Below are 25,305 nucleotides of genomic sequence, written 5' to 3' on the forward strand. Positions count from 1 at the left end.
GATACAATACTACCGCAACTCGTCCAAAAAGCCAGAGTATGTGGCCTCAAGAGAATGACTCCAGCACAAACAGGCTCATTATAAAGCCAACCAGCAATCTTATACGAACCCTATCTCCTCGCGCCGTCTCCTGTGGGGGCAAAACACCCTATTCACCATACTAATTCCAGCAATAGTTTCAGGCCTGTCAGGAACTTACCAGCAGTTACGCACTAGACCCACCTGAGCTACTGCAAGATAGTCCTGTTCTCCCCAAGATGCAGGATTGCCAGGAGGAACTGTATGTCACCACTCGGCCTTGTGACATTTGGCTAGTCCCCAGGACCCAGCCCATTTCCGGCAGCCGAGGCCCTGCACCTGCTGAAGTCAGCAGGAGTAACAGTTGGGTATTACAAAGAAAGGCAGCAATGAGGAACAGGTCAACTCTTCTAAGTTTTCTTTACGAGATCAGGCATCTGGATGTCTGAACAGAGGTACGGTAAAGAGAGGAATGCAGTGCTATCGTAAAGCCTGAGACGCTGAAAACCGTTTGGCTTTGCCTCTCCCTGTTACAGCACGGAGATGACCACGTGCAGCAGCACAGCACAACGTCATGTTCCACAGCCCCACAGAGCACAGACACAGCTAACTCCCGCATACATCAACAGGCACTTGAAACACATTTAGTTTGGCTGTTTGCAAAGGAAGCAAACCCTACTGCTACTAAAGAGGCTATGGAACTGCCATAGTGAAAGCTACCAAGGGTTTCTGCAACTTGGAAACAAATGATATTTTTTCAAGAGGAACAGATCAGAAACAGAGGTTGCATCTTCAACTCCTGCAAACTGGGTAGCTCTAGCAACTACAGCTGAAAGGTATCATTTCACCTTCCCACTATTTTAGACATTTAAAAGAAGTTCAGTGCTGTTAATTTTACTATTAATCCCATGGATTTATTGTACAGAAATATGAGTAAGGAGAACAGTATATCTGTATCGTAGACCTACCCGACACCTACGATGTAAATGGGATTTTGTTTCCAAGTAACTTCCCCAGGTTTTACACTAGGTTCTCTAGGAATGCATGACTGTGATTGGGACTAATACATAAATAAAGGTTAGAGAGGTTTTTGCATGTTAGTAAATAACCAATTTTTCTTGTGAACAGGCATGTCTAAATACTGAACGTTATTTAAAAATGATCTCAGGCAAATGAAGCAAACTTAGTGCCTAATCTACCTATTAAAAGGAGTAATACATGACTCCCTCATGCAGTGCCTAATTTTTCTGGAGTCTAGTAGCAACTGCTGTAGCAATTTGTTTTTAGCAAATTCCAGGATCAAGGGCTAGATGTAAAGAAGAAATCAAAGCGAAATCTAGTTCTTGGTTCTTAATCTGACAGGGAGCGCACATTTTTTCCTAAAGGATATTTTTTTCTCTTTCTTTTTTAACCAAATTACTATATATTAACTTGTTCTAACAAGCTTTGGCTATTTTGTATGTTTTTCAGCGTCTCTGCAAATGCCGAGGTATTTTCCTGCCTTACACAAAATCCCTGGTTAAAGAAGCAAATCAAAAATGCCTGCTCTCTGTCCCAGGAATAGTTTATTCTCAGCAGGCAACCTGAATAATTCAATACAACAATGCTTCGGTTTCCTTTGCAAGGTGCCATATCCTTAAGATATTAATGTCACCTACAAGTTGTTTGGTATATCTGGTTTCACTGAACAATTAATTGCTGTCATTTGCTCACTTTGAAAGAAGAAGCTTCTGAATTAATCTTGTAGCATGCAATTTGTCTTCGCTACTGTTGGCATGAAATTTCAATGAAGTCTATAATAGACCTGAAGCTAAGCACCTACTTACATTCTTTGATGCTTAAATCCCTTTGAATGTTCATCAATAATCTCCATTCTTAAAGAAATCTGATGCCCAACAACACTATATTTTATCTCCCAAACTTCTTTTTTTCTTCTCTCTTTCCCTGGTAAATTGTCTCTCTCAGTAATAAATTCTGGAAAGGTCTTCAAGTATATCGAGATGCTGGAAGTGAAGTTTTGAATGCGATTTATTAGGTGGCTCTGTCAGGTGAAATTACCTACTGGTTATTAAGGGACTAATTCTGTCACCATTAATAACTTCTTATGGATCAGAGTACTCAGCAACAAGGAATTGAATTTCACTCTACGTGATCAAATCGGCTCCCCCAGAGGCACATGGGAGCCTGTCTACTAGGAGATGCTTCAAAGCCTAAAGCAACTGTGTCAGCTTTGCAGTAATAATTATGTGTTGTTATAATTAATAGCATTACACAAAAATCGCAGGGAGATGAAGAAGCAAGATGTAATAGGGCTGCTTCAGGCTGAGTTACTGTCAAAGCCTGAGTGAACTGCCCTCATGAGGCCAAATCCAGAGAACTACAGTTCCCCGAGTGGCTGCAATATGCTGTGTCAACCGAACCCGTACTTTCAGAGACAGGTCTTTCTAAGTTTTTAATTGTACTTTGTATAATTGCATAGCATGGCATTGCCCCTCAAAAGTTGTCAATAAGGTGATTTAAAACACACTATTTTCTGTGGGGGGAAAAAAGGTTGGTTTTAAATTCTCTGAAAGTTATTTAGTGAAAGAACTGATGCAGGGAAGGACAGCATTTTCAAATGTGGGCAGGATTTGGTCCTTTCCATTTTAAGGGATCTTAAGCTGTCTTTCAGAAAGTATCCAACACTTGGCTATAGCAATAGTAGTAAATCAGTCAAGGCCAGGGCACTGTCTCAAGTGCTGGAATAGGATCATCCACAGAGCTTAACTATTAGCATGACCCCGGACACGGTTTTGTCTTGGGCTAACTAGCACGCTCTCAGGCAATGCCTGACCATGGCTGAAGGGTAGTACAGGCCACTGTGCTCCCAACAGAAGTGGGGAAAAAGGCCACCACGTTTTGGATGAGGAGAGTTCAGCCATAAGGACATGGGCCATGTCTTGGCACTTGCCCTCAGGACCAGAAAGCAGGTCTTGGCTCTTTTTATTTATTAGTATGGGCGCAGCTTTGCAGTTCCACTGACTTTACTGGCTCTATCTCATTCAAGCAGTAGGTAATATGGAAACTGAAATATTCAAGAGCACCAGCTAAATTCTAGCTGTTTTTGAGCAGTGACCAGTTAAGAAATCATGGAGCAAGTCAACAAACAACTTGGAAATCGTGACTACCGTACTCCACTTAAATTGCCTGAGTTCAGTTCAAATTAAAAGCTAGAGATGCAGACTCTTCATTGTCCTTCTTTTCTTCTGGAATTGGTCTTTTAAATGTATTTGTACTGCAGGAAGCAGGAGCAATTTATGGCACCAGAATAATTGCTAGAGGGAGAGTGCAGGAATAGCAGTTTGGCTTCGTTCATGTCAAATACTGCTGAGAAAAATTACTGCTGTAGTAATTTCATAACATGTCCTCTCCCTGTCAGGACTGCTCTCAGCGTGGCTTCAGAGAGATGCCACAAACACAGAGCTCAGCCTGCCTCTGCGCAAACCAAACTCTGGGTCCAGTTCAGCTTCATCACAACCTGCACGAAAAAGCTTTTCCTATATTGTGATGACAAAGCTTTGCATGGAGAGGAGACCAACAGGGAGAAAGGGAGTGAGATTCTGAGACTGAAAGAAGCCAAGAAAAACAGTGAAAAAGAGAAGTATTAGGCTTAAAGAATAGAAAAGATACTCTATATACTGTTATAAAGAGTAGGAAAAATCTGGAGTGCTGATCGAAGCAGAGCAGGGACGGATGAGTTCAGGCTGATGAAGCAGAGGGCAGTCGATGCAGAGCACTACTGAAACCATTTGAGAACAAAGGGACAGTTTCTTCTCAACGTAAAAGCTCATAAAAATAAGGGTGCTTAAGAAGGGCACATAATCTGCTCTGTTTTGATGCTGTTTATAAGGACATGTTATTACCATGAGAGTCACAGCTTTATGTAGGTTTGGGGGTGTTATCCCAGAGGACCCTCCTGCCGTAGTCAGAACGCAGATATTTTCTAAAACCACTTCATCACAACAAACAGTGAGAAAACGAACACTGAATGCACGCTAAATTTCCTCTTTGGCCCTCAGTGACAAGAAACCTTCTGGCACTGACACCCACACAAACCAACAGAGGCAACATCAGCTTGGGAGTCGGGAGTCCCGAGTTCTCGCCCCTTCTATCTGCCTTCATGTATGTTGCTGAACTCCTTCCAATCCATTTAAGGCTTTTCTAAAATGCTGTGAGACACCTGAATCAACAACACAAGGTGAATAGCAGGTTCTCAGAGGTACATTCCCGTGAAAAAGCATCTGAAAGTCCACAGACCCACACTGCCCCCTTGCACCTCAACCGGTGCACTGACGCAGCTTCAGCAAGAGGACTAGGCAGCCAAAGGGCGCTTCCTCTACCCCATACCCCACGCTGGGTAACCTATATCCTGATGGTTCTGCCACCTCAGAACAGATGATGCAAGTTTGAACCCCTGCAGATGGAGAAAGTCAGTAAGCCTGGTCTCCTCCTACTCAGCCGAGCATTCTCATTGTCAGGAATTTAGCGAGTGCCGCTATCACCTTTTCCCATGGCTCTGTTTCAAAGAAAACAGAAGGAGTCCTGGTAACTCCTTCCAAGAGCGCCAGACGCTAGCTCTCCAGTGAGTGGAAGTGTTACTCTGCATCCCCCAATATGCACTGAAACAACCATGAGAGCCATCATACACACACACACACACTCTCCTACTGTCATACACGTCTCTGGAAGTGGCAGATGGACCCAGCGCTGAGGTGGGAACTGTCCTCAACAATGCTGCTGCTTTTGACACTTGCACAACCACCCCAGCTGAGGGGAAAAGGATAGAGATTTTTTTGGATCCCAAGCACTGAATATGACATAGAGACCCCTCGCTCAAGGTTCTCTACCCATCTCTGAGGTGAGATGACTGAACTCAGATGTTGCAAGAACTTGCTAGGAAAGGCCAAAATCCAGAACAGCCTATCAGCTCTTGTCTGTCTCAGCATCCAACAGTGAACTTATTTTCCAGCCTCGGGGCCAGTGGGAAGCAAGTTACTGATCTTGTCACAATTCCTAAAAACAGAACTACAAACTTTTCAGCAATTGCAAACAAATAAACAAAAATATACTTAAAGAAAAAGGAGGACTATTTGCCTGTACCAGGTTACTAGTGGGGAGCAATAATTCCTGTTCTTTGGTATCCAAAAAATCTAGTTGAATCCCTCTTATGGCTACAGAAGAGTGCAAAAGAAGCAGTCCCAAGACGGGTCCCATTACACAGCAAACTCCATAGACACTCAAGAAAGTAATGACACAGAAGCATTAAGAAGAGCAGATCTGCATTCAGTTCTGCTTAATTACCAGGTGTTAGGTTTTTTTTTTTTTTTAAAAAACAAACTGTTTTCAGTAAATAGCTCTCTGAATCCCAAGTCATCAATGTGCAGCAATACCGGATCATTTCTTTTTGTGAGCATGTCCTAGCAGTATTTGTATCTACGGTATCTCTCAAGCAACCAAGCTGTACTGCTGCACATAGGTGACTTGGGATGAGGCAGCTGAGCTAGAAAATGGACTCAGTGATCTAAAAGATAGTTCCTATCTTCAGTTCCTATGTTCAGAGGCAGCTCTGCTACAAAAGGTTTGCAGGCTCAGTTGAGATCTGTGATGTAGACAAGGCTTGCAGGCAACAGTGCTTTCCTCCCTGCACAGCTTATCTGTGCTCAAGTGAGGGGAAAAACTTCCCAGCTGTATGCTTCAGTACCAACAAGCTGTACCAGATGGAGTTTGTTAGACTGATCAACAGCCATAAAATGGTGGCTGCCCTCTTTTCTAGATACAGCTGGAAAAGAGAGAGAGGTAAGTGTAGGCTTCTGAGGAGTGCCAATTTTGGCTGAACTATCCTTAGTTTTATTTAAAGTTTACTTTTTCTTTTTGTTTATTTGTGCCCTGTGTGATAAAGAGCATATTTCAATAATTCAGACAGAGTGGAAATATTTTCAATGAAAAATATCTTTTGTATTTTATGAGGAGTTAAAAATTAACGCTTATTTTGGTTTTGTTCATAACTGGGTTATGAAATAAGCCCATGCCCCTACTGCAGTATTACCAGAAGCACTCTATAAACACTTCCAGTGGAAAAAGAGAAGTCTAAGCAGTGTTTTCAGAACTATGCTATCCAGACACACCTGGCAGCTCTGGGTTACACATCAACACATGCTTATCTGTAAAGTTTAGCTTCGGAGTGTGTTTAGTTTATGTTGCTAATAAATAGTGAGGTGTTTTACGATCACAAGTCCTTTACAGCCAGTGGCACTTCCATGGATCTTCAACACATCCAATTTGTAATATCAGCAGAATGCTGCAAGAGATTACTCTGCGTTAAATATCTCGTCATTTAGTCTTCCCTGATCATCAGATTATTTTTTTCTATCATCTGAGACGTGCTAATTGTAGGCTAGTTGTATTAACCTACTGCTTGCGATGACTTAAATGTATGTAATACAAATGGCTTACAATGTGGCATAACTAATTTCTTTTCCTTTCAATTTAACTTAAAACTCTATTTTTTTCGGATGAGTATAAAGGAGAAAAAAGTACTAGTCTTTCTCAAGAGGGATTATGTATTTAACAAAATAATCATTAAAAAATATGGGTTTACTGCCTTCACCTATAGTGTTGCTCAGAGGCAGATTACTTGAAGCTGCAACTTCCTTACTAGTTTTAGTTCAGAAAATAGCAACTGATAAGTCAGCTGCTCTACAAATAATAAGGGCAATTACTTCCACCTAAATATTACCACCCAAAGCATCAATACAAAAATCACGAATGCTTTAAGTGTTGATTAAAAACTAACAACTAAAGACAACTAGTTTGAGCCAGGAGGAGTGCAGATAAGCAAACTTGCATAGAACCGAAAACACAGGGCTGCTGCGCTGACCTTGAAATATAGCAGCAGAGAATTATTTCTGTAGCCTTAGAGGTATCAACCGAAGTGAACAGCTAGAAGTCTGATATGCTATGTACTATTTCTTTATTTTCAAGTTTTCTTCCTTAAGAGCACATACCGCATGACTCGTGGAAGAAAGAGCCATCCTACATAGAAAACGAGATACAGTAGGATGAAAGAAACAAAACGAGTATGAGAAAAGAGATGTTGGAAGCATAACTGAAGTGTATTAATAACGCAAAAACACTTACCGTATGGCTGTGAAAAGTCAAAGGAAAAGAATGGGATATGCCTGAGGCTGAAAAATCTTATCTGTCTAGAAGCACGGGGGAGAAGGGGCTGCTCATAAGTCTGCACTTTCCCAGTTGCTGTATTGTTGTGCTGACCATTGGCAAATTCATACTGTTCTTTGCCTGTTTTTGTTTAAAGGGTGAGAGGGGGGTGTTGTCTCCAAAAATGTTGCCACAATGCTGCATTAACTGATTCCACTGATAATGCACCAAGGCAAGAAGGACAATAAGAGAATGCAACCTGCTTTCATGCCTCAGCAGGCTAGCCTCATAGGTGGGTAAAAACACTTTAAAAGTGATTATAAAGCCTTCAATTTCTAAAATGTCTGGTCTTGATCTCATTTTGCTCATATATCCTAGAAGCCCCCTGTGAAGTCAGACTTCTGTCAGTGCAAAGCTACTTCTACAGAGATTTTAGTCACAGAAGAGCAAGCAAACAAGTGTAAGTCACTGTAAGCACCTTTCATAGATGGGTTGAGAATAATTTAATTTCTGTTCACAGAATGAAAAGCTTCCAAAAAAACCTACAACCACCAATGAAAGCCTAAAATATTGGGGGGGGGGGGGGGAAGAGAACTTGGTGCCTTTTTACAGGGGACAAAGGAAGGCTACCTGCAGTTGTGTTTGACTACAGGCTACTTGACGTTGCAAGTACTTTCTTCATAGTGGCAATTTAAGTTGTCTTTTCAGGATTTAACGCTTCTCATTAAATATATATATGTTTCTCCTCAAAGGTATAATGTGAATGGAAAAAAATAGCATTGACTAAAACTGCTCATACAACATTATGGAATAAAATTTTGGGTAATGATGCTTTTTCTGAATAATAAATTTGCACTAAATCAAATTTGAATTTGGGTAGAAATGAGAATTTCTAAAGCTAGTTGCAGATTTTAAAAAAGTGCCATCTGCTGGACATGCACTTACTTGTGTTAAAGTGGCTGTTTTGTTCACTTGCATGAAGTTCAGGATGTCTGCTCAATATTTTTTAGGAGGTGAACTTTGAAGAAATGTTTTTATTGCTATGAATTTGTCACTTAAATCTTATGAAACAATTTATGACTTCCTCTTGAGAGGTTTCATAAATATCATACTTCATTGAGTATTAAATACCTAACTGCTTTTATAAGGTCATTTATAAAACCCTTATTTGACAAGGTTACAGTTACAAATCAGAATAATGCTAAGGTATTATTCACTACTAAAAAGGTGAATACTCATTATGAAAGTGTGGACTTCTTCCTCAGAAGGAGGTTAAATTACCAACAGGCTTGCTCCATAAAACTGTCATGCATAATATCATTTTTAAGGCCCTGCTATCGCATCCCAAAAGGGATCATTTGCATTAAATTCCATTTGACAAATTAGCTAGTGTTGATTTACAGTCATCTGACTAATGTTGCTAACACTACTGTAAAAATAAAGGAAACTCTGCTAAATGCTCTAGTTAAGGAGTAATTTTATTTGGTGTCAGTATGATTTATTTGGTTGTTTAGAAGAATGGGAGCTAAATCTAAGAACAGAACATGTGCTCTGGCTTCATAAAGAAAACATTTTTTTGTAATGAAAATCCAGTAACTGAGTTACTTAAAATATATATTTGGCTTTTCCCAATGTAAAAATGCAGAATCACCCTTATGATACAATGACTTAATTAATAGTTAAGAATGCCTGCACGCTGCTTTGGATTTGAAAACAAATGGTAGATTCTTCACAAGTCAGAAGCCAGTCATGAGAACCCATAGTAACTTAATTCAGGACATCTTTGCATCAGGCATTTTGGGGTTTTTGAAGTGAAATAGCCATACCACAAAGAAGTGAAATCTGCGGAATGCAGGACTTGTTCCCAGGTTAAGTATCACTTGAAGCATGAGATTCTCTGTTTAAAAAAGCCTGTCAGACCTAATGGATTAGAAAGACCTTATTAAGAAAATGTGGGAAGAGAACTGTTTCTCGTGCTATATAGATAGCACTATTCTGTTAAGTCAAATTTGAAAGCAAAAATTTTTTTGACTTGGACAGGTAGGAAGCCAAACTGATTACAGAGAATGGGAACTATGCTATGATACCACATTAGTATTTAAAAAATATTTATTTTTTGTACAGTTTTAATGATCTCCAGAATGGGATTTTGGTCAGGATCAGGGCATAGCACTGATTTGTTGCTTGACTGAGCTTAATGCTACGTAAATATTCTTCCAAAGTTGTTTAAACCAAGTAAAAGCAACATATGCTTATCCAATAACGGTGGCTTCAAGGCAATCAATTGCTCCCCCCCCCCCCCCCCCCCGCCCCAATCCCTGTGTCACCAAGAGGATTGGCAGGATTTCTATACTGCTTTGCTGCCTATTTATGCATTGTATTTTTCCTATATTGGACTCTGCTTCATTGCATCAGAAGTGTTCTTGCATTAAACTATGTTTCAGGTAAACCCAGTTATGACAAACTACGCCTTTATCCTCTAGAAAACTGTAACTATTAGGAAAGTTTTCACTGTTTTAAATCAAAATTCTTTCATTTCTGCTGTTGCCTTATCATTGATACACTTTTTTCAAATAGTATATGAGAAAGATAAGAAGGAATAGTTTTGTACCTGCTACAAACAAAGGCAAATATCTCTATAAGCTTGGAGAAAATACTAAAGTAATTGGTTGGGAGGGAGGGGGGAGAAAAAAAAAAAAAGACCCAGGAACTGTACCTGCTTAAGAAATCTGTCAGACGCTTGGCTATGCTTAGCTAATACATTTGGCAGGGCAGGGTTTGCATATTCAAATTGAGGATTGTATGTGAAATCTGACTTGAAGAATTTCATCTTCTCTTTCTCCACATTGGAAGGCTTGATGGCAGTTAGTAAACAGAGTTTTCGGCCGGAGATGTCTCCCTCTTTTCCGTGGCTTTTTGATAACTGGGATTGCTTTGGCTTTGTTAGATTAAAATGCCTCTTAGTTCTACTTCTGGGTCGAGGAGGCAGTCCTAAGCTGTTCCCTGCAACAGAAATACCGTTTGTAAACTTCATGCTGCTAGCCACCGGGCTAGTGATGAAGATGGAGGGCTGTCGGTTTGTGCAGTACCATCCACTGCTGAGCAAAGGCAGTGGGACTTTGATTTTGCGATGCTCACTGCTTCGCAAGGTGGCAGAACACTTTATGGCTTTTCTGTGTTTCTTATGGTGAGCAGATGACTGCTTTTGAGCATGGTGTTTTTTCTCTTCTTTGCTCTGCAGAAGGACATTGTAGCTACTGGTTCCTGTTGTGAAAATGTCCTTAAGAATCCCAGTAGGCAAGTGCTGGAGACTGTTTTCATTATTAATGTTCAGCTTATGTTCTTCTGGACTCAGGACTGATTTCTTAGAGAGCTCTTGCTTAGGCCAGTGAAGTTTTTCTGCATTAAAAAAATAAAAAAACAAATTTGGTGTTCCATACAGCAACATAAACCTTAAAACTCCCAAAATGGCAACATAAACGAAACACAGAACTTGACTAGAAATAACTTGGCATGACTGCAGTTAGCACAGTCCTGATGTTTAGACATATGGAAGAAGAGTGTGTGTGTACATCAGCTTTAGGCAAATTAGACTGGGCTTGTAAGATCTAGCTAAACAAGTATTCCGTGTCTGCAGCTCCACGTGTAGATGCACAGCCTGCAGGAGCACACTCAGCTTGCAGCTAAGAACTAACTGGTTTAAAGGAGATTCCTATGCGTGGCTTTACAAATATGTACTGCCACACTGATATCTTAAACTTTTAAGCAAGACCTGATCCATCTTTATCATGCAAGGAAGGCCTCTGCACAGATAAAGGATAACTTAAACTAGGAAACAGCGTAGCAATACATGGGCTGTGCTGGCTATGAAGTTCCACAGGGATTTGTGCTAGGAGACAGGCAGTCTGGTGTGGTCTCATCTGTAAAATCTGATTCACAGGACTCCTCGAGAAGGATGAGGGTGTTTAGAAGGGCCCAGCCACTGAACTATTTGCAACTATTTGTAGAAATAGTAGAGTAAGTTTAAAGGATTTCAGTGTTTGTTCCTTCCTTAATACAGAGAGAAAACTATATTTAAAAAAGGGGGGGGGAGAGAAAAAGAGAGAGTCAGAAGAGATCAGTTAGTTACAAATACATCTTTAAACTCTTAGCCACGCTGGCAATGCATTTACTCAAGGCTCTATGCTAACAGCTAGGTTAAGAACCTGCTCGAGAAGAAACCCCATAAACTAAACTGAATGCAAGAAGCAAATAAGCTTCCTTTAGTGAAGGAACCCTCCTCTCTTGCTCTGATCCCAGGGATAGCCTTCTGGGGAGACAGGTCCATGGTGCAGAGTGGCTGCACGTGAAAGTCACTGAGGATTAAAATTGTGTTCAATACTTGTGATGACTTGTCAGAGAGAACTGACCTCTACTCATTGGTCCTAACCTCCCCCTTCTCCTGCAAACTAGTTGCTGAAACTCTAGGTGACCTGAAAGTAACGGCATAAATAAAATCTCTGCCACAGAGAAATGCTTCCTACTTCTGCATCTAAAATGAAGGAATTCACAGAACAGAAGACATGGCCAGAGGTCGATTAAGAGCCCCCAAAGGGGATTCTAGCTTCAGCCCACGGCTAGATATAGCTGAGCTGTAATTACTTTACATGTAGTAATTACACCCTGAATGCAACATTAATAAAAAGTTCATTAAAAGCCTCCAAGGAAAATAAATCAATTGTAGTTTAATTTCAGATTTATTTTCACAGTAAAATTAGGTTTTGCTCCCAAATTAAGCACCGTAACAAAGCATTTCATGTCTCCAAAACTGTCAGTTCCATGTAAATTTGTTTTCTTCAAATCTCCTGAAGATGTTGTTCAAACAACAAAAAGACTGGTGTCCTGTCTGCAGGAATGTACAATGAGAAGCAATGCACTAGAAAGATGGAAGCACTAGCTTGCTCTCCTTCACTAAAACAAGCATACCTGATAAAAGATCACTTTTGTTGCACAGTTAAGTTTGAGACTCTTTTTTTCTGTGCCCGGAGGAGGAATGAGCTCCTTGGCTTTCCTGTCCAAATTCCACTGGATCGCTTTATCAGGTACATGACAGCCTGCTTAGCTGGCTTATCTTGCTTTAGCATGTACTGCAGTGGTGAGAAACCACAGCTCTCATCACAAGGAAAAGGCATTCATCTATGCGTGCACTCATCTACAAACAGCTGCTACATAATGGAAGGTGGGTTTTGGACAGAACAGGATGACTGCTCCCACATCTTTCTTGGCAGGTGTTTAAGACTGGTTTTACGCCTGCACCAAATACGACAGTGCAAGAATCCTTCCCTTTAGGAAAGGTAAACAAAAAGTAATTTTTTTTAGACTAAGCAGGGAAACATGCAAAATAGCATATGATTTTGCTTGTGTAGACAAAATACAGTGTAAGTTTAGGTGCCACTTAAAATTTGGAAGCTGGAAAACAATCTAATTCTAATGGTGGCAATGCTTCACCTTCTTTAACCAATTCTCAACAACCACAGAGAGCAGAAAAGTCTTAAGTTGCCACTGCATAGGGACTAAAGCGAACTAATAGCACAAGTGTATTTAAGAAATGATAAATAAGAAGAAAACAAATAAAATTTGAAGAAAAAACTCAAAATGACCTTAAACAACCCCCTAAACCCTCCTGTCAATCCAGTACAAAAGAACTCATGCCAATAAGCTCTCAGAGCAAAGCAGTACTAGCAGTACTGTTAGCCAATAACAAACACATCATCCGTTTCTGAATCTGTACCTGCTTCTGAACACCACACACACACACACACACACAACGGTTTAGGTTGGAAGGGACCTCTGGAGATCATCTAGTCCAACCTCCTTGCTCAAGCAGGGTCCTCTAGAGCATATTGCCCAGGATCGCACCCAGGCGGGTTTTGAATATCTCCAGGGAAGGAGACTCCACCACCTCTCTGGGCAACCTGTTCCAGTGCTCTGTCACCCCCACAGTGAAGAAGTTTTTCCTCAGGTTTAGATGGAAATTCCAGGTCAGAACCCTCCTGCAAGTATCATGAGCAGTTGAGTACTGCACACTCAGCTGTAGGTTTTTTACATGCATGTGGTCCATATACAAAAAAAATTGTCCCCAAATCTGCAGTTACCTTTATACTTGCAGTCTAGTAGCAAACTATTTATCAGCTGCCAAACAAAGCATGGCTGTTTTTAATCTTCTCCCAACTAAACATGTTTGAAGTACATTTGTGCTGGAAGCCTAGAATCAACAGATGATATAGTAGATTTGAAAGATTATATCAGATTATATTTGGCATAGTTGCCACAAAGATCATGTAACTGCTGTTCTAAATCCTCTGATTAGTAATGTGAACTTCACTATTTTACAAAAAGAACTATAAAACAAAATATCTGAGGCAATGTCAAAGCCATCTTGCAAAGCAACACCAAACTCTTAAAGTTATTGTTCTGTTTGTTGTGGTGACTAATACTGATTAAAAATATTTTACTTATTCTGTGTTACAGAAAGCTATGTATCTCACCCCTGACCATAGCATGGATCATATCTTGAAGGATGTATCATGTCCAACAACTCGTCGTTTTGAACACTCTCGCGGTTGGAAGTTGCAAAAAACAATGTGTGATCTGCCTGTCGCCTTGGTGAGAGACAGGGAAAGATCACTTGATTTCTCCTCTTTTCCCATGGAGTTCTCCATACAGATGAAAAAGAAAAAATACTTAGCTGTTTATTCCCAAGCCAACTGAAGAGCTGCTTGTTGTTAAGAATTTATTCAGTCTTATTCAGAACTTATTCAGTCTGAAATTGCTGTAGGCTTGTTCAAAACATAGCTACCCTTCCCCTTCTAAAACTGAATGTGGAAGTAGGATTATATTTGTCTTAGGCTGTCAAACACAATTCTTGCTGGGTCTAAAAGCCTCCAAGGAGTTGCTCCCAAATCCATGTAATGCCCTTGAGTGCTACTGTTTGCAGCCAAACATCTGTCAAAGGAAAGTTTTAGTGCACAAACGGCAAGTTTGCGCCTCCTCTCTTGTGCTAGTGGAAGTGCCAGACGTCCCGTATCAGCAGTGCCTCTAGTGAACTGAGACAAGATCCAACACAGTAATCTTTTGCCTTGCTGTCTGTGGAGGGTGGTACAGTTCAATCGCTGCTTCTGAGGGGCACAGTATACGGCATTTGTGCCTCAAACGCGCATCACTTCTGCAAATATTAAGATCAGTATTATCTGTAGCTGTTAACAGGGGAAGCACTGTAAGAACAATATATTTTGGGGACAAAAGACTCTGTGTTACAGATCTTTTACAGACCGGTTGCTGGCTCAACTTGCGTGTGATTAAAACCATTAGAGGACAAGCACAAGATGTATAAAATACATAAACTGCCCGCACTGTATTGCTTCTAACTTAAGTACAATAGACTTGTGAGCTGCTTAAAAACGGCATAAATTGGCGCTGTGGCTGGCAGGCATTCCCACACTTTCCCATCTGACTGCTAGGTTTGCTCTTGTCCCACTCCTCTGTGAGAGCACCAAATATTTGTGCAGCCATGGGTTCAGCGGTGAACCAGACTGGGAAGCAGATCTAACCTGAAACTAACCCAGCCCAAGGTGGCAATCAGTGGCCAAGCACAAGCGGGACCACTTCTGTTTTCAGCAATTTCAGTTTAAACTGCTCACAGAACTAGATGTTTTCCTTTTCTTTCCCTTCTGTAGTCTTAATTCCCCCATGCTTTTTATTAATTTTAGTGAAGTTGATTAGCTGTTATTCCCTTAGGATATTTAGAGTGACATGTCTCCCTCTACAATTATTCTCCTCTTTACCGCCTATCCTCTTCCTCCTCTTTTGCTGAAGAAGGTGTTTCCCCAGCAATTTCCCCTCTTCTGATGCTGTCTACTTTGTTCCGTAATTTTCCCACTAGTACAGCCATATCACTAGCTATGGAGTCTTTACTAGCCCTACTTTCCATTCATTCATTCTTTCCCTCCGCTTTGCTCATTCCAACCGTCAATGGATTAGATGGGATGACTAACAAACTTTGTCAGGCTATCTAATAAGGAATAGCCCTTGCACACTCTTCACCCTTTCCAACAGAAAATAAGCACAGGAAATTTCTGATGCATTTGGAATTTCAATGTACCTACTCTTTCAGTTGCTGAGTTGCAAACTATGGGCCCTTTCCTGCATTCCCACTATGAATCCACTGATCATTATGATCAGTGTCAATGTTAGTAGGGGCTTAAATAACTAAAGTGCCAAGCAATCACAAAAATCTCTGTAAGCTCTAGTGCTGTTTAAATACTACATAATTATTCAAAGTTAAACCGAAGAGGACCATAAGTGGTATACAGACCTAAAGTGCTATATGAGGATGGATCTCCTGCTACATATAACGGATCTGCATGAAGAAATGACAAATCCAAGGCACCAAGCCTGAATAAATGGCAAAGCTAATCTTAATCCTCATTTAAACATCCTTAGCTTTATCTCCTGCAGAAAGAATGCTGAAAATGCAAATCAATCAACTGCTGGCTGTGGTAAGCTTCTTTTGAGTGTCCCTTTTTTTTTTTTTTTTTAATTTGGCATCTCCTGCCCAGGGAATACTTATGCCTTAGAGGGCTTGGGTTTCTGTCTTAAGTTTTGCATTCACTTAGAACCTGCGTTTGAATTAACAAAATTAAATCATGAGTGAGAAGTCACTGTTTTGTTTGCAGTGCTTAATTTCCAATTGCAAAAATGTCTCTCTTTCCAAAATAAGAGCCAAGGAATGATGTCTGCTGAGGTATGCAGTATGTGGATGTACATGGCAGAAAAGTTTACCTTAAGTCACTTTAGATCCACTCACAGACTATAGTCATAGAGCATTACCCAAACTACAAGTATGTTGTCTTATAGGAAACTCAGTTTACTAAACAGTATCCAAGAATTTCTTGAGATTAGTAATGCTTGCTGACTGAAATGGAGGGTTAGTAGTCCTGATGTAAAAACCTATTCGTCCAACAGCCAATGTTTTGAAAACATACGCTTGTGTTCTAAAAAGTGCCGATGTATCATACTACTGCGCGCTAGACAATCAGCCAACAGAAAATCAGTCCACATTAATTACACAGATTGGGTGGAAGTAATTTCCAGCTTGTAAACCACGGTAATAGGTGAGCTGTCAATAGATTAGTTCTAAAAGGTCTTCAAAAGGCAAGTTGAAAATCACTATACTAAGACATAGACCTATCTTGTATTATCACACTATCATATAGGTTTTATCTTTCATGTCTCATCCATGTGTGGAGGGAAAGAGTACAGCCGTTCAGAGAAGTCTAATCTGCATGACTTTACATATTTCAGTCTTTACAGCAGAAAACAACAGTCAGAGAACATCGGCCCCAGCCTCCTGTTGCCTTTGAGAATCTCTCTAAAAAAATATGTAATTTATTCCGAAAAACAGATTCTCTCTGTCCAAACACTTGGAAGTCACAAAGCTGTAAGTCCTTCAACAACAGAAACTATCCTAGTCTCTCCTAGGAGACTGCCCCAGCGTGTTTACTTCCATTTATTTACATCTTGCTCTTCTCTGCAACAGCACAATAAAAACATCGGTCCCAGAGATGCTGATAGATTATGACACCAAGTGATCTGCCAGATTTAGCAGTGGGAGGTGATGATGTAGAAACAATCAGGAAGAGGCAGAAGAGCTGCCTGCCCCCATTTTGACACCAATGCGGTATCGAAGGGGAGAGAGATCCTTTTCTTTCTCACCCTCCTGTTCTGTGGCAACGTGGTCCTAGTGTCTTGGGCCAGTGCAGAGCTCTGGCCCTCTTTCGAGCAGCTGCGTTTGGTTTCTGCTATCCCATGAGGCAGGTTAGCGGGGCAGACAGCCAGTCAGTGGCAATTCCCCTCCTGTCTGCCTAAAAGATCTCACATCAGAACAAGAGTAGCTCCAGCCAAAATGTCATCGCTTTCAAAAAATCTGCTGGAGTTGATAATACTCAGCTTACTCCATTCTGTAGACAGAATTACACTGCACATCATAGAATTATACAAAATACCACAAGCTTGATTTTGTTGTTACCACGGGGAGTTTTACCCCGGGCAGCTTCACTTATGTACATGCAGCTACTTCAGTGTCACTGCAGTACTGGAGAAGGAATGTCCCAAGATAGCTAGAAAGGATATGTGAGGACTGCAAATTTCATCATAATTCTCCATTAACAAAATATTTTGCATGTCTGAGTTGCACTCTCCTTACCCAGTTGCTAGTTTTGGATCTTGCAGCACCACAGAAAGTACGAAATCTTGTCAGAGGTTATCAGTTATCAGAGAGTGTACCTGTTAAATTTCCTGTTAAGTTCAGGAACATACAGGTTCCTATCTTTCAGAAACTGGGCTCTTACTAAACATATTACTAACAATAAAATTACTTCAATACATCAATCTTAGAATTTTCCACTGATTTCAGTGAATGTTGTGGAAAATTTTTCTTTTTCTAGGCAACTTGTGGGTAGGTACTATCCAAGCAGCTTCTTGAATGCTTCTTCCACCGGTGGCATAAGGTGAATAGATGACAGATATTTGTGTGCATGGATCTCCCTCTGCCCAACTAGCCCTGCTCTAAAAACGTAGAGAGCTCTTGTGGTTTCTGACCAGCTGTCACTCAGGTGATATGACCTTTTCTGCATAATGGATAAATCCTTTCCAAACGGCAGATATGATTCTTACAGCACCTAGCAAAGATTTCTTGGAGAATTTCTTCCTACCCTAGGAATATAATGATCTGAGCCACTGCTTTTGTTTTTCATTTTTGTGTTAGCATTTTAGAATATACTTGACCTTTTTTCTATTCAAAATCAGGAAAAAAAACCTTCCAATAGCATGATTTGGATTTTCAAATCTGCAGAAATGCAAATAATTTAATGTCATCTGTCTACAAGTAAGAAGATAGTGAAGTCTGAAACTGAAAGATGAAAAGAAAATACAAGGATGTGTCAAAATTCTTCCATTTATATATTTATCTTCAATATTCAGGTAACATGAATGGATTAACAACTATGTGTAGTTGTTCACTAGCTCCAGACTGTACGATTAGTGGGTGCAGAGGACCACAGAAACAGCATTTTGCAACAAAACTGGCTAGAGAGAGGGTGCTGTATGAATTGTTTCTCAAGTAATACAGGCTTATGTTTGTGGAGTAACATAAGCTGACCAGCTGATCTCGTGGTATATTACCTTACCTTTATAAATACTTGTAACGTTTGCAAACACTCGTGAGTTTTGAATAGAAAGTGCCAGGCAACCTGAATTGGACAGCTCTGTCTATAATGACTGAAAATGGTTTAGTTGTTGTAGAACTAGCCAGTGAGCCCCTGTAAAAACACTAGCACTGAGCTATTTCCTGTGGTTCACAGTAAGAATATTCATTGAATTGAGCCCTATCATACTAAAAACTTTGAAATGTAAATTAATTTTGTTGTTCTTTTCCAAAAGGCCTACCTCTTTTTCTTCCTGTAACAAAACCTGTCATTTAACTTTAATTCTGAGCTCCAAAATCTAGAGCAAGTTTCAACTATGAGAAAACTTGCCTGATTCATAAACTGCCAGTGTTTGCATACAATTCTCTGATAAACCCAGCAATTACAGGACTGATTATTTAAAACGCTGGCACTTTATAATTACATTATTTGGCATGATTTTACTGTGTAGTTTGTTTTTTCTTTGAAATCCGAATGATATCCGAGATGTACGCTTCCTACTGGATTGCAAGCAGTTTCTTCCATGCATCCTTCTGCACTGAAATATGACATAGTTATTTCAAAATTCAGGGTCTGCAAATTAAATGATATAAGAGCATAGTAATAATTAGTAGAAGTGAAGTCTTGGCCCTAATGAAATCAAGTAACAAACTCCCATTGATATTGCAGACTCAGGATATAAGCACATAACAGCAGTCGTGCAGACGGCACAGGCTGAAACTTCCACCCAAGCAGAACTGCAGCTTGCTCTACTGCAGCACAGGTTCGTTCAGGAATATCTGACTGCGCAGTCTGGACCCAAAACAAATACCCTTCCTTTTAGTAAGTCTTAGTCCTTTAAGATTACAGTTCCTGCTGTACATCTCTAGGGAAGGCTTCACCTAGTTCCATGAACTTTATTTCTACTCCCCTTACCATACACCAGAACTAACACCTAATAACATCTGCAGACACACGGAATAGCATATAAATTACCCAGGAAGAGAGAATCTATTAAGAAATGTTAAGGAGGATGGTAGCAATGTCTCGTGAGAGTACACTAACTCATCTCCATCGCATCTCTTCTGGGCAGATTTCACCAGGGCAAAACAACATTGGCTAGAAGCAGCTGAAGCCATGATACATCAAATGGCTATTTTAAACAAGGAAAAAAAATGTTACATTTTGTAACAAATTAAGTTTTGCAGCAGCAGTTTTATATGCCAAATGCATGTATTCCCGACAGCACATACGCAGGACATGTAAGAATTTTTGAAATCACACAAAATTATGCTGCACTATGCTTATACAGTTACATGCAATATAGAATACAAAATAAATACAGTTACACATAATGCAAAAAGGTTTGTACAGCTCTTTCAAAACACGGCAAAGAGGTGGGGAAAACACTAGCTGTTATTACTAACGTTTTTAATTAGCATTCCCGTCTGCATCTTAAATCACCCCCCTTTCAGCATTTCCATTAAAACGCTGTTAACCCCTTGCACTCACCCCCCTCCCCCGGCGCAGCTTCGCCGCCAAAGGGACCCGGCCGGCGGGCACGAACAGCAAGGCCGCTGCGCGGGGATCCGCCTCGCCCCCCGCCCGCCTCGCAGTCCTCCCTCCAGCCGCGGTGGTGGGGGGGAACGGCCTCCCTGCGGCCGCCAGGGCCGGACGGCCTCGCTCATCGGCAGGTGGAAGGGGCCAACGGGCCGGCGGCGGGGGCTGGGCGAGCCGGGGGCAGGCCGCGGCCGTTGGCACACGGCGGTACTCACCGGTGACGCGGATGGATTCCAGCATTATCGCCGCGCCGCGCCGGCTCTGCCCCGCTCCACCCGCCGCCGGCAGAAGCCGCGGGCTGCAGCCGGCTCACCGCGGCCCCGCCGGCCCGGCTGACCCCGCCGGCCCGGCCCCGCCGCGGAGAGAAACGCCGGCAGGCGGGAGACGTGCGCGCAGCCCCCGCCCTCCTCGGCCCCGCCCTGGGGACTACACGTCCCAGCGTGCCGCGCGCCGGCCCAGCCCCCGCGCGGCGGGCGCGGGCGGGGCCAGCTGCATGCTGGGAGTTGTAGTGTAGAGGGAAAGGGCGGGAGCGGGGCGCCCGCCCAGGCGATAGGTGCAGCGCTGGGAGACCAAGCCCGGGAGCAGAGCTGCTGCTTGCTAAAAGCAACGGGAGAGTTGCGTGAGAGCAACGATTCGGGGCAATAATTTAGTAATCAGGAAGGCGAGCAGAAATGGGGAAGTGGGGCGTAGAATTTTAAGCAGGAGATGGGCTTTACGTGACATTCCTCAGTTGCTTTTCTTAACTGTGACACCTGTCACCCCCTGCAATGTAATCCACATACAAATACCTACCAGACATCAAACAGCAGTAAGTTATTCTACCTCAGTACTTGCAGTTGTGCAACCAGGTAACGCAGATATAGTCGAGGAAGGTTTTGCTACTTTAATGCAAATTTAAGGGCATTACTTAAGTCAGACTTTACTGGAAAACCTTTTAGTGGATTAATGCATTTTGCTTTTCTAAGTGGTCAACACTTAATTGAAAAAGCAACTTAACTGCTAGCAACTGAACAGCATAGTAATACTGAACATGCATTATTTGAATGAACTGATCTGCCAGGGAGAGGAAAGCTGGGAAGTTGTGCCCTACAGCTTAAATGCCTGCAATTTCCCCCTCCCATCAATGAATTCACACATAGATCCTGCCCATACCATCATCCTACAAGGTCATAGCTCACAGGGAGATCTTACCACATCACCATGTCTCAGGGATTGAAAGTCCACAGATGCCAGCTCTTCAGCAGTTCAGAGAACCCCTCAAGAGTAGTTCTTACGTCCTACCCAAAAAGGTTTTATTGAACTTCCTGAAACCGTCTTACAAATATCTGCAAATATGCAATCATACCAATGAGTGGCTGGACTTGCCCTACAGAATGCCGATGACATACTTCTTTCATATCACTCTTCATAGGCCATAGTTAAAAAAAAAAAAACACCTTTAAAGCACATATTTCAATTGTACTTACTATTGCCTCTTACACGGTCAAAGACAGGGACTCTTAAGATGAGGTGTGAAGATGGAGATATTGTTTTCTCAAGAGTCTGCTAATGCAAAAGCTAATGCTGAAACATGGTTATACTTAGCTGACAAACTGGATGTCCTTTCTAACTGGAATTCTTTGAGGAGCAGAAAAGATACATGCTCTGTCAGCACATCTAAGTTTAACCTAAAAAAACCCCTCTGAAGTACTTTGCTAACACTGTAGTATCTGGAACTCGCAGGCGTGTCTCCAAATCTCAAATTGCAGGAACTGAATAAACAGTTCTTAAATAGAGATAGACAGAGCTATCACTGACAGGTTCGAGTTTGCTCATGCTAGATGGCAATTATAGAAAAAAACAGTGAATCAGTTCAAGCAGTGTGAATAATCAGCATAGCAGATGAAGAAATGATAGGTGGTTGCTACAAGGTGAAGTTAGTATGCCATTTTAGCATAACTCCTCAATAGTTTTTGCTGAGTAGACACTAAATTCTCATCTGAGAGATAAGATTTTATTCGTGCTTGGAAACTATAGCAATGAAGTTGATAGCTCCAGCTTTTAAAAAACACACAGTTGAATTTCATCCATACACTTTCAGCCCCTCCCCTCACTCCTTCCAGAGGATGCTGTCCCCATATTTTCTCTTATCCACTTCTCCCTGGCGTCTGTGAGTCCTTTTCTACTGTGTTCAATCACCTCTGAATCCACTCTTTTTTTCCCCCCTTTATTTCTTTCCCTGATGGCCCTTGTCCTTCCCAGGATGGCTGGGAGGTTTTTGCTAAGGCCGTGCTAGCACCTGGCCGTAGCAGGAAGGCGACAAGAGCCGTAGCAGAAGGCACAAAGGAGGCGTGCTGAAAGGCCAACTGCCCCCACTTTCTGCCTTGGCTCAAAGCGAGCTTTGCCATGTTTGCTGATTAAAACTGTAGAAGAGAGGAGCTCAGTAAAGAAAAAGTTCTACTGAATATGAAAAGAATGCTATATAGATATTTAACGTCCTTCTAACAGTTCTGACCTCAAAGGTACTTTAGTTTGAAAGACTGTCCAGCTGGGCAGCGGGAAAGAGGTTAGCCACCCCGGCATTAAAAAATTCCTGGAAGTTGGTAGTGCAGCTAGCGTGGATGGGATCCTAACAAGGTGAGGGGACATGGAGACTAACAGCAAGGTTTAGCCAACAGTCTCAGTCTGGAGTTCATCTTAAATATTGTAATTCCACAATGCAAATAAAATCTGTATCCTGATATCACTTATCTATTGTTAGGAGATGGAATTAAAGCTGACAGGTGCATCTGGTATTTTAAAGCCCAACTTGAAGATAGTATTGCTTTTAGAGATAATTTTGCATTTAGCTGGTCAAAAATTCTGTAATTATTTTCATGTTGAAAAATGTATGTGTATAAGCATCAACAAACTCTGCAGCATGCAGAGTCCAGAAGAGCAGTGATACGTTTTATTGATCTCTAGATCTGTCTCAAGCTAATTAACACCGCAAAATGCACATATACACACACACATATATACACATATTTAGATTTTTTATGTGTGTGCGTGTGTGTGTGCGTGCGCGCGCACGCATGCATGCTTGGTTAATATCTGTTTTATTTTTTCTTCTACCATATTCACACCGACGTCTTTCTTCTACCTCTCTGTGCCGAGAAACAAGAATCACCAAGGAACTAGAAAAGCTGAGAACAAAAGTACCTAAAATAAACAGTTCATATTACTTGGCATAACTTCAGAGCCAGCAGAGCGGCAAGGTTATCTTCCCCTCTCTGGTTTGATGACTGTTAGCTGGCTGAATACTTTTTGACCAAACAATTTCATGGACAAAGTGACTCCAATTGACTTTCCTTCCAGGTGTATTTTCTTTTAGAAACGTCTCCCAGAGTGCTTGTGATATTGCCATCTGGCTCCAGCGGGATCCTCATCTTCTAGCACACAGCAAAGGCAGCACGTGTTTGTAGGGGGCTGCTTACTCATATCAACAGCTCTATTCAATGGGATTACCATTTTTAAAATGCCTTGAAAGAGCACAACTTGATGTAGCTTTAGTATTCAGACAGACTTACATACTGCATTTGCTCCTGCTTGATGTCAGGGAGGCTGAATACCGTAAGACCAGCCTGACAGTGGGTAACAAAATGCAGGCAAACCTTCACAGAAGTGAAGGCAAAGTAAAAGCCTCATGATGTGGCCCTGCAAGTGTAGCTTACTGTTGTCCTTTATCATGGAAGAAAAATCAGAAATGTTTATTGCATACAACCCTTTTAAAGGAAATTAGCTCAATCTACGGAGAATGTAGATTTCTAAAAGTCATTTTCTGAAAAAAATGTGTGACTGTTTTTGCACTCACAAATGTACTTATGCCTATGAACAAGAAAAGGGCTACTTTCTTTCCTATGATAGAAAACTGGGTGCAAGTTGTTTAGACATATATTAGTCATAGTCAAGCAGACATCTGCTTACGGTACAGGCTGGTGGACCAACACACCGTTCTTGACCTTTCCTCCTCGAACCACCTACCCGCTTTCGCAGCAATGCCTTGTCACTATAGGGGTCCCTCTTAAAAAGGCAGGATGTTGCCTCTGGCAGGGGCAGGCAGTTCTGGCAGGCAGCCTGAGCACCGGCTGCTCACCGCTCTGCCAACACCTGCAGGAGGGTCACACGGACCTTGCTGCGGCAACAGCAGTGGCAGGTCGGGCAGCAGCGGGCCTTGAGCCCACTCCTCCCCATGCGATTGTACTGTCGGCATAGACGTGGACCCTGTACTGACCTCAGCAATTTCCCCCAAACTGCAAGAATTCTTAAAATTGTGTTCGTACTTTGAATTTTGGCTTTTTATTCTCTGCCAGCTCATCTTCTGTGGCGCTGCGATAATTTCAGCCGAAAAGCAAACGTTCACATAAAAATGCAGGTCCCTTTTCACGTTTCTCTCAGTTTTTTGAGATCCCTAAATACCGCTTATCGGGGCGGTACTGGAGCCAAGCAGTGGGAGCGCCAAGGTCCCCGAGGTGGCCAGAAGGGCAGGGCACACACCATCTTGCCCTCTTACCAATCCCCTTGGGTCCCCTGAGTTCAAGAGAGATTTTTGGGTTGGACGTACAAGAGCTGCCTGTACCAACCCACTTGCAAATCACTGTCCGGGAGCAGCAAGGGCAGGCTGCTCCGCGCGGGAAAGTCAGCCGGGAGCCACTGCGACAGGCATGGGGCAACCCTCCATCATACTACATCCAGACAGCCAGTAACACTGCATTTGTACTAGACCTACTTTATGTATTCCTCCATGAGATGTTCCTACCCCTTCCACTGACAAGGACCCGTGATCTCATTTTAATACCCCTTTGGTTAATCTGTTTTCCATGTCACAATAGCTTTTTTAAGTAAAAGCAGACTAAAATATCTGTGCTATTTACTCAGCTCTAACACTGCCTCGTTGTAACTATATGCGTAGTTCCTACTGATGCTGAAACAGCTGTATTACCGATGTCCCTCACGGCTAAGTCTGTGGAAAATAGTCTCACCATTATATTTAAATTTTTTTTGTTCAGATAACAGTAGAATTTCTCCCTCTAGCAACAGCTGCTTCTTAATTCAGATGTGCTTTTATTTTCTTTCCAAAGAGAGAAAAGTTTTTGAAAGCAAAATAGTACATGTCCAAAAATCTTGTCTAAGTAACACCCTCTAGTGTAAAGATGCTATTATTGCATGGAAGATTTAGTATGTCACTGTATGCATTTTTTTTCAGAGGAAGGATGTGGAGAGGAAATAGAAAAAAATCATGAGCTTACGTAAGACTCAGTACATAACCATAGGTCTTTCCCTGTTTAGC

The 25,305-nt window shown here is 41.7% G+C and overlaps 1 protein-coding gene across 1 annotated transcript in view; it reads right to left on the reverse strand.

Annotated features, from left to right (window-relative positions):
• MATCAP2 (microtubule associated tyrosine carboxypeptidase 2) overlaps positions 1-20,390 on the reverse strand; it is a 33,633-nt gene extending 13,243 nt beyond the window's left edge. The window contains exons 1-2 of the mRNA XM_068935891.1: positions 20,213-20,390; positions 9,932-10,614 (exon numbers count right to left, since the gene is read on the reverse strand). Of these exons, the coding sequence (XP_068791992.1) occupies positions 9,932-10,614; positions 20,213-20,237 (708 nt within the window). The 5' untranslated portion in view covers positions 20,238-20,390. The remainder of the gene's footprint in view (positions 1-9,931; positions 10,615-20,212) is intronic.
• Between the last annotated feature and the right edge of the window lie 4,915 nt (positions 20,391-25,305).

Source organism: Struthio camelus, chromosome 2, assembly GCF_040807025.1.
Source record: "Struthio camelus isolate bStrCam1 chromosome 2, bStrCam1.hap1, whole genome shotgun sequence".
Classification (NCBI taxonomy): domain Eukaryota; kingdom Metazoa; phylum Chordata; class Aves; order Struthioniformes; family Struthionidae; genus Struthio; species Struthio camelus.